We start from the raw sequence: 10642 nt of genomic DNA on the forward strand, positions 1-10642 counted from the left end.
ATGAACGTGAGCCAAACGATGCAAGCTGCAGTGATGCAAGCACAAATTTAGACCAAGTATGTTTGATAAATTAAAACATTTTGTAATTATGTTGAAATATTTTGTACTTATAGTGAAATGTTTTGTAATTATGTTGAAATTCTGTTCTCCCACATCTCTGCCAGACTAAACAGGACATAATATGTGGTGGAATTCAATTTCCTGTTGTACAGAGCTTGAGATCCAAACTGAGATTCAACCCTGTGTGAGATGATCAGGGATTTGTTCTTGGGTTTTTGATATATCTAAAGTTTGCTGCTACGGAACAACATTAGTTCACCATTAATAATTATCAAAATGTAACTCCACAAGACACCGCAACTTATCAAATCGACATGCTGATAGATACCCAGATGATGAAAGGATATGATAAAGACTAAGTATTTGAATTAGTTTAGTCTATGACACAACAGACCTGATACAAGGTTAATCTGGAATAGTGGAGTTTTAAGAGCCATTGATCCAAGTTCCAACCATATTATACTGACTACTGTCTTATTTTAGACACAGTATATCTATATCAGATTTGAATTAGAGCCAGGGAGCCGGTAATTCACTTGCTAATAGTTGCTTTTTTTGAAACAGCAAGAAGTCCAAGAGGAAATTGGAGACATACAGCAAGAAGTCGGAATGCAGATAATAGAAGAGACCCCAAGTACAAGCAGAAAACTATGTTGTGAGCCATCAAGTATTTCTTTTAAAAATTACTCAGTCTTCAAGAAATCATATTACTCTTCTTGGTTCTTAATTTGATCAGGTGGCATGACTACTTGAAGGACTCGTCTCTGCTATCCTGTGTTCAATAAAATATTATTCATTTATCATTTTAATGTTCAGGTTCAGTGCCTGTTCTTGCCTGGTGCTACTTATGCTGATAAATATCTAGGAAGGAAGTTGCACTTTCAGTGTTTCCTCCAGGTATTGTAAAGATCCTCAATAGGATGTTTTGGTTTCTGAATAGACTTTTGTCTGCTTCGATATTAGTTAATTCCCTGGCAATATTCTGCCACATTATTGTTTGTCGACACGTGTTAGCTGTGGTGAACATTGAATATATTTTTCAGCCAGACAAGTGAAGATTATGGAAAGGGAACTATTAACAAAACAATTAGATATGGCAAAGTCTTGGTATTTATGGAACTAATTTGAGTCAAGTTGGTAATCTCATTGCAGAGCCCTGGCAGGACACAGTAATAAATTGATATGGATATTTTGGAAGCATTGCCATTCTGTTTCCTTAGTGCCAAAGGATGAACAATACCTGGTAATTCATTTTACTAATCTTAATAATATTATATGTTCCAAAGATTCAAGACTTTGCTTGAAAATTATCACAAGATGTGCAAAGTAACTATTTGAATGATAAAGGTCAGATTATCTCTCTGAACTGTAGTTGTCACCATGCTTTAGTAACTAATTAAATTCCACTTTGGCTTGTGCTATATTCCAAGACACATCTACTGCAGACATTTGAGTCGAGGAGACATTCATGCATTCTGTGAATATTTTGGTAAGCGCAGTTAGGAGAGATTCTGTCCCATTTGTTTTAATTATTTATAACCAAGTGCAATTTGAATTTTGAGAAGATTATAGCATAGGAATGCATAAAACTTAGAATAACAGAGAATGGAGAGTTGGGTTTAGTCACATGGTGTGACAATAAAAGATTTATTTGTGCTTTTTGCACTTGTAACACAGCTACCTACACTTGTAATTTACTTTCCTTCCTTTTCATTTGTTCCTGGGTGTAGCTTTTGTTTTAAAAGACATATCCAGCACTGACACTCCTAATTGCCCTGAGGGAGTTAACCATATAGCGTGGGTCCATTAAACTCATTGGATACCTGATTTCAAATGAAACAATAGAAACTATGAAATTGTTGTCTTTTCAGCAACTCTGAGCTTTCTATTAGATTCATATTTGTCCAAAATTTGGATACTGACCACAATATACAAAACATATGTGTTTTGCTGATCAACTTTTGTCTCAAATTTAGCTTCTACCTTTTCTCTATTTTAACCTTTTTGTGCCTCTCTCTTATCAAATACATGTCTCAGAATTAGGGAAGGTTTTAGATGCAGTAATGAAGGCTCCTGGTAAGAGGGTGTATTGCAGGAAGCTAGTCAATACATGGACTGAAGTACTTCGATGTCAAATTTTCTGTGCGGTTAACATTAATTCCCAATTGTGTTTGAACAGTTACAGGACAAGCAAACACATTCTGGAGGAAATGCAAAGAAGCTCAGTGTGTGGAGATGATCTTCCAGAAAATTCAGAATGATCTGAATGTCATTCAGCAAAATATAATTAATGGAGATGCCACAGATAAAGGTATGTTTATATTGACTGAGGTGGTTGAAATTGAATGTGGATTTTATAGTTTCTATTAAATCTGAATTAATATTTTTAAGATGATAACTTTAAAGAAAAAGCATATGAATTATTCAAGAGGATATTTTTGTTCCATTTTTTTGTTTCAGTAAGTTTCTATAGTGTTGTACAAGTACTGTACCTTAGCACTGTGCTGTTGTAATTACATTTCTATCTGCTGTGGATCAAGCAACCATCATTGGCATAATGACAGGTACAGAACATCAGAGGGGTGAAAGGATGTGATGTTCCTATACCTCTACTATCTACAGAATTACTAAGTTCTTCTTATAACTATATTACTTGAAAAAGGCTTCATTAAGCCTTCAGATTCTGTTCAATTTCTGTACCTCACACGTTTCAATCCACATTGACAGTTACAATGCATTAATGATATATCAAATCTGCCCACAAATTCCTGTTAAGCAAGGCTTCCAGACCCTTGAGGAGATTCTGTGTAACTCAATTTGCCGATGTGCTGTAAGACTAAAAGAAAATTCCCAAATGAAAACATGGAAACAGTTCTAATCCCTCTCTTTGCCAGATGAAATGCCTCTTTGTCAAACTGTTCCAAGATATGCTTAAGATTATGCTTCAGACTTCACAAATTTGATTGTGGAATCTCTCATTACTAGAGATATCTGCTTTACACTTGGTCTGCAGTTTTCCACTTGCTGCTTTATTTTTTTCTCTGATTTCCAACAATTTGTTATGCTAAAGTCACTAGTTAGCCAGAGCCCTCGACTATTGTTCTGAGGACATGGGCTCAAGTCTCACCATGGAAAATGGTGAAATTTGAATGAAATAAAATCTCACTAGTTAGCCAGAGCTCTCGACTATTGTTCTGAGGACATGGGCTCAAGTCTCACCATGGAAAATGGTGAAATTTGAATGAAATAAAATCTTGTATAAATGGTGCTTATATGATAACTGTTGTGCAATAAATGTTGGCCTGCCAATGAGACTCATATTGCATTATATTGGATTAATGAGTTTAGAAAAAAATCAGTTGTGGCTCAGTGGTGTAACTGGGAATCAAACAGTCAAGTATTCAAAATCTACACAGATACTAAACAGCACGTAATCTAGATTGATTCTCAAGTAATGTATTATTGGAGGTATTATGTTTTGAATGAGATGTTAAACTGATCCATATTTGATCTTTGAAGCTGAAAGTAAAACACAGCACACACTTATCTTGAATAACTGGAAATTGGACATTGCATATGCTGGCCAACGTTTATCCCTCAATCTGCACCTAAAAGTGATGAACTGGTCATTTATTTCATAACGTTTCTGGAACTTTGGCTGTCATCATTTCTATATCATAACAGTGACTCCAATTCAAAAGTCTAAAGCCCTTTGTGAGCACTTGGAGTCTTGAAAGGCACTGGAGAAAAAAAATACAAGCCTTCCGTCTGTATCATATTACTATTACAACAGTTAAAATAACTTGTAAAATTTATTGTGTGTTTATTTGTAGCTCTAAACCCAGGTAGTGTTTGTCAGCAAGGTTTAGAAATCATAAAGAGCATCAGAACTATATTTCATTTGACCCCACCTGCATTTTTCATTGCTAGGGATGGAAGTCAATCAATGCTTGTCTGACAAGAAAATCCTTAGCCATTCCTCTCACTCGAACTTGGTGCTCTGAAATGCACTGTACACTAAGCATTAATCAGGGATTTACCCTGGTATATTAAGTCCTGCATGCCTAGCAAGACACACCTTTTTTTGTCTACTTTTTTTAAAAAAAAAGAAGCTAATTCAGAAGGACAAATTTAAAATCAGAACAGATTGTAAATTTCATTCATGTTTGGTGATTGATATCAAAATCTACAGCACGATGGATTATGTTTAACTCCATCATTCACCCTTTTCTTTCAGAGTATGAGATTGTGTGGAGTATACTTAGGACTCTGGATTCACTTCATGTACTGTCAGAATTCCAATCTGGTAAGAATTGTGTTTTACAAAAGCAAATTTTGGTGGTTGTTAAATAAATGAAATCAAAGCAAATGTTGGAAACACTAAATTGGTCAGCCTTATGAAGAAAGACACACACAAAATTCTTAGCTTAATATTTAATGCTAAATTTAAAAGATAATTATCTGTTCATTATTTCATCATTGTTTGCAGGATCATGATGTTTATAAATTTAACTTATATTTAACACTTCAGAACTACCTTATTGACCAGAGCGTGTTTGGGCTGAGTTTTTTTTTATTCATTTATGGAACGTGGATGTCATTGTCTAGTTTGACATTTATTGTCCAGAGGGCAGTTAAGAGTCAAGCACATTGTTGTGGGTCTGGAGTCACATGGAGGCCAGATTAGATAAGAATTAGGGGATTACTTCCCTAAAGGGCACTAATGAACTAGATGGGTTTTTATGACAATTGTTGGAGGTTAGATGGTTGCCATTAGTAGACTAGCATTTTACTCCAAATTTTTATTGAATTCAAATTTCACCATCTGCCATGGTAGGATTCAATCCCATTGTCCACAGCACATTAGCCTGGGACTCTGGATTACCACCCCAATAACATTACCAATTGTGAAAAGTACAACATAAATTTTATCTTCAATAAAATCCTTATTCTCCTTTAACAGAAATACATGAAAAACTGCAACGCCTTGAAGAAGAAAAATCAACTTTAAAAATAAAAGAGTGTCTCGTTGAAGAGTTGAGAAAGATAGCTGGATCACTCACTCATAAATCTCACAGAGAAAACTGATTGCTGTCGTGCAACTCTCTCCCATTCTGAAGCTGTACTCATTGGAAGTTGTGAGCTTTTGCACATTAGCAGTAGGCAGTATATCATCAAGTGGAGAACGCAGATACTCTAGGCCACCCGGGTTCCAAGTATCATGAGGGATTCAAGCCTGTGTGGGATAGATGGGAGGCAATCAAGGTATCATTGTGCTTATTTTCCTGGGAACTTTGCTGATTGGTCAAGAAACACGCCTGAAATCGGGGCTTTTTAAACCTAGTTTTAACATTGGATACTGAGCGTGGCTGCATCAATTCTTGAGAGGCCAAAGCATGCCTCTGGGCACCAGAGGAATTATGGGGACATATTGGATCTTCATACCAGCTTGGCATTTGGACTGGCTGCCAGATATTATGCTCATTCAGAGTTAGTGGGACATATTGATGGAGACCAACATCTTCACCAGTCAGCTGTCAAAATAATTCCAATCTCCTATAAAATAGCAGATTGCAAAATCTAAGTTGTTAGTCCAACTCATGGTAAGTACTGCAGGAGCTACTGAAATTAATAATACTGTGCTTCAAGCACAACTGCTGGCCTGACTCTATAACCACATTGCAAAATTCTCATTCTAAATGGTTACACCCACAATTTCAGTGTTAAAATTTGATATCAAAAGTCGAAGTTCTGCAAGTCAAAATAAGCCAAAAGATTTATGTTTGTTTATAGATAGATGGCACTGACTATTTGAGTAATAATGTATGTGCTAGAAAATGTTACCAAAACTATGATGTGCAATTTAAATGTAAATAGTTAACCAGGAGACACTCCTTATCAGTCATTTGGATGAGAAACTATTTTCGATGTTACAACTGAATTTGTTAAAAGCTGTAAAGCAAACAAACATGGGTAGATGTTTGCTCCAACTCTCACTTACCTACATTGATGAGACCACACCTAGAATGTTGTGTATGGTTTTGGTCTCCTTTTGAAAGAAGGGATGGATGTATTTGCATTAAGGTATTTCAGAGAAGTTTCTCAAAGTTGATTGCTGCATGAAGAGATACTCTAATAAGGAAACGTTGAGCGGCTTGGACTTTTGATACGAGTAAGGTGATCCTATTGAGATGTTGAGAATTTGACAAGGATACATGCTGAATCACACGTTATGTAGAGGAATGTACAACTATAGAACATAATTTCAGTGTAAGTGATCATCCATTTAAGAAGGCGATGAAAAGGGTTGTGAATCTTTAGAATTATATATATCAGAAGGGCGAGATAGAGGAAAGAAGTCCCAGGTTATGGGGAACAGACAGAAAAGTGGAGTTGAGACCAGGATCAAATCAGCCAAAATTGTATTGAATAGCAAGCCAGGTTTAGGGGCCACATGGTCTATGCTTGATGGCATTGTCGAGACAAGTTACTGTTTTCTAGTCCAAATAAAATCTCAAGTTTCTTTGGTGTATTTCTGGCCAACAAAACTATAATGCTACATTCCAAATGGTGAAAGGAAAGCCAAAGTTAATTAAATCAAATTGTATTAATAATTATCTTTTGGACAGTGAGGCAAAAAAAAACATGCATTTCTGTGGCATCTTTCATAACCTCAATATCCCAAAACTTTACAAACGAACGAAATACTGTGATGAAAGTTGTCTTATGAGCATCCATTTTAGAATTTGGATTTTAAAATCATGGCTTGTGGAGCTGGTTACTTCTCTTGGAGTTTTAAAAAATTAACAAGTTCAAACATTGTGTTCGGGTATGTGTTAAAGAGTAAAGACCTGCAGAGTGTTAATGGAAGATTGTTTTACAGTGGTGATTTATGACAGGTGGGGCAAATGTTGAAGGCCATTGTGTTTTTCTTTCAGGACAACTAATTGATTTCAGTTTCAGAAACCCAGGGATTGAAAACTCCTTTGCCAGTTTAGAGGAGACCTGATGGATAGTTTGTAGGATGCTTCTCCTGTCAGATGTAGGATATCAGAGAGCAGCCAAGTGTCCCTGGTGACTGTCTGCAAGAAGTGTGTCTGGCTGCAGTTCCCCTCAGACTGTGTGGATTGGTTGGAGTGGCAGTTAGACACACTGAGTCGCACACGGGAAGCAGAGAATGTGATAAACAGTAGCTTCTGGAGATGGTCACACCACAGGTTCAGTCAGATAGATGGGTGACCACCAGAAGAGGTAGGCAAGTAGTCTCTCAGGAAAAGAGCAGTAGCAGCCAAGTCTGAGGCATGATGACTGGCTCTGCTATAAAGCGGGTTATGGCAAAGTCCAAGTGAGCAAGTGTAAGAGGCGTACGGTCAGACGTTTCTGCAGCTACAAGCAAGACCTGGTGTGTTGCCTTCGTGGTACGAGGGTCAAGGATGTCTTGAGTGTTTGGAGCAAAGGAGAGCGTGAATAGCCAGAAGTTGTTGCATACATTGGTACCAACGATATTGGTAGAAAAAGGGATGACCTGCTGCAGAGTGAATATGGGGAGTTAGGCAGGAGGTTAAAAAGCAGGACTTCAAGGGTAGTAATCTCCAGATTACACCTGGTGCCACATGCTACTGAGAGTAGGATTGGGAGGATAGGGCAGATGAATGCATGGCTGAATTGTTAGTACAGGAGTCAGGTATTCAGATTTTTGGATCATACGGATTTTTTCTGGGATAACCTGTACCAGAGGAAGGGTTGCACCTGAACTGGAGGCAGGGGTGGCTATATCCTGGCAGAGAGATTAGCTAATGGGAGGGTTATAAACTAAACTGAGAGGGAGGTACGACTCTAAACAGTAGTGAGACAAAAGAGAAAATTTGAGGCTAGTACAGAAGTTAAAGAGAGCAAGTTAAATAGAAAAGACAGGCAAGCGCACAGCAGGGAACGAAGGAAGACTGGTGAATTAAACCGCATTTATTTCAGTGCAAGTGACCTGACAGGTAAGGTAGATGAACTCCGGGAATGTAGGACTGGGATCGTAGCTATTACTGAAACATGGATGAGAGACGGACAGGACTGGAAGCTCAATGTTCCAGGGTACAGATGCTAAAGGAAAGATAGAAGGGGAGGCAGGAGTGAAGTGGGGTAGGGTTGGGGGGGGGTTGTTTTCGATGAGGGAAAACATCATGGTAGTACTTGGGATATTCCTGAGGGATCATCCATATATGGGTGGAACTGAGAAATAAGAAGGGCGTAATGACATTGCTGAGATTGTATTACAGGCCGAACCTATTATTAGTAGCAGGGAATTGAGGGGCAAATATGTATGGAGGTTGCAGAGAGCTGTGACAATAATAGGAGTGTAACAGTAGGGGTAATAACTTTTGAAACATAGGCTGGGACTGCCATAATGTTAAGGGCTTGGTTGGAGAGGAATTCATTTGTTCAAGAAAGTGTTCTCAATCAATATTTAGATGGTTGACTAAAGAAGGGGCAAAACAGTGTCCTCTTATGAAATCGGGCAGGACAAGTGATTGAGGTGTTGGTGGTGGAGCACTTTGAGACCAGTGACCATAATTCTATTAGTTGGACACAAGTTCATGTTCTAAATTGGGGCAAGGCCAATTTTCTTGGTATTAGGAACTTTCAAATGTTGACTGGGGAAGGCTGTTCACAGGTAAAGGGATATTGGCAATTGGGAGGCTTTCAAAAGTAAGATAATGGGAGTTTAGGGCCAGCATGTTTCTGTTAGTGTGAAGGGCAAGGCTGGCAGGAGCAGGGAACACTGGATGACTTGAGAGGTTGAGGCTCTGATCAAGGAAAAGGAGGCATATGTCATGTACAGACACTTGGGATCAACTGAATCCCTTGAGTAAAGGCAGTGTGGAAGTACACTTAAGAGGGAATTCAGGAGAGCAAAAAGGGGACATGAGATAGATTTGGGAGCTAGAGATAAGGAGAATACAAAGAGATCCTAGAAGGGCAAAAGAGGAAATAGGGAGAGAATAGGGTCCCTTAAAGATCAACGAGGCTGCTTATGTATGGAGCCACAGAAGATGAGTAAGATCTTAAATGCATATTTTTCATCTGTATTTCCTGTGAAGAAAGTCACAGAAGCCAGGGAACTTGGGGAAATATATAATGATGTTAGGTGAATTGGCTATGTTAAATTGCCCGTAGTGTTAGGTGCCTTAGTCAGGGGTAAATGTGGGGGAATGGTTCTGGGTGGATTGCTCTTCGGAGGGTCAGTGTGAACTTGTTGGGGCCGAAGGGCCTGTTTCCACACTGTATGGAGTCTAAAGTCGATGTCTCAAAAACAGTCCACATTTCAGAACAGGCGATGCTGGAGGTCATAAAGATAAATAAGTCCCTGGGACTGATCAAGTATAGCCCAGGAAGCTAGGAAGGAAATTCCAGCACCCCTAGCAGAGATATTTGTATCATTGGCAATCATGGGTGGGGTGCCAGAAGGCTGAAGGGTGGATAATGTTGTGCTGTTTAAAAAAGGCTGCAAGGAATAGCCAGGAAACTACAGACCAGAGTCTAATGTCAATAGTGAATAGTTTGGCTGGAGGGGTTTGTAAGAGGCAGGATCTACATGCTTTTGGAAAGGCAAGAAACAAAAAAATCTGCAGATGCTGGAATCTAAAGTAGACTGGCAGGAGGCTGGAAGAACACAGCAAGCCAGGCAGCATCAGAAGGTGGAGAAGTCGATGTTTCGGGTGTAACCCTTCTTCAAGACTTGGGGTGGGTTTAGAGGGAGCTGCGGATAAAGGGGGCAGAGTGGTGAAGTGTGGATAGGTGAAGACAGGTAGAGAGTACAACCTGGTTGGTCAGTGGGAGGATTGAATCAAGTTGGTGGTAGGGAGCAGTGGAAGGGAGGGAGGGGGACTAGAAAGGGATTTGAGGGATGGGCGGTTATCTGAAATTGGAGAACCCCATGTTGAGTCCTTTGGGCTGAAGGCTGCCCAAGCAGAAGATGAGGTATTGTTCCTCTAATTTGCGGTTTGGTTCATTGTTGGAACTGGAGGTGGTCAAGAATGGTCATGTTGGAAAGGGATTGGGAAGGGGAATTAAAATGGGTGGTGACTAGGAGGTCCGGTCAGCCCCTGTGGGCCCAGCTGAGATGCTCAGCAAACCATTCCCTAAGTTCACTCGACCCAAAATGTTGACTCTGATTTCTTTCCACAGATCGTAGAATCCCTATAGTGTGGAAACAGGTCAATTGGCCCAACAAGTCCCATCGACCCTCCAAACAGTAACCCACCCAGACCCATTCCTCTACTCTATCACTCTACATTTACCCTGACTAATGTACCTAACCTACACATCCCTGAAACTATGGGCAATTTACCATGGCCAATTCACCTGGCCTGAACATCTGTGGATTGTGGAAGGAAACTGGAGCACCCGGAGGAAACCTATGCAGACAGGGGGAGAATGTGCAAACTCCACACAGTCACCCGAGGCTGGCATCAAACCCGGGTCCCTGGCGTTGTGAGGCAGCAGTGAGAACCACTGAGCCACTGTGCTGTCTTGCTGACCTTCTGCAGCAATGTCCATTTTTGTTTGATTTACAGCATCCTCCATTCTT

The 10642-nt window shown here is 39.5% G+C and overlaps 1 protein-coding gene across 3 annotated transcripts in view; it reads left to right on the forward strand.

Annotated features, from left to right (window-relative positions):
• The window catches only part of phf11 (PHD finger protein 11), a 70125-nt gene extending 59846 nt beyond the window's left edge, over positions 1–10279 (forward strand). For 2 of the 3 annotated variants that reach the window (XM_043700418.1, XM_043700419.1), the window contains 5 exons: positions 1–56; positions 625–715; positions 2240–2371; positions 4298–4366; positions 5024–6415. In XM_043700418.1, coding sequence (XP_043556353.1) covers positions 1–56; positions 625–715; positions 2240–2371; positions 4298–4366; positions 5024–5148 — 473 coding nt within the window. In that variant the 3' untranslated portion in view covers positions 5149–6415. Of the gene's footprint in view, positions 57–624; positions 716–2239; positions 2372–4297; positions 4367–5023; positions 6416–10239 lie in introns of those variants that run through there. The other variant, XR_006313120.1, reaches the window with a different exon arrangement.
• Positions 10280–10642: the final 363 nt, after the last annotated feature.

Source organism: Chiloscyllium plagiosum, chromosome 12 (assembly GCF_004010195.1).
Source record: "Chiloscyllium plagiosum isolate BGI_BamShark_2017 chromosome 12, ASM401019v2, whole genome shotgun sequence".
NCBI classification, from domain to species: Eukaryota; Metazoa; Chordata; class Chondrichthyes; order Orectolobiformes; family Hemiscylliidae; genus Chiloscyllium; species Chiloscyllium plagiosum.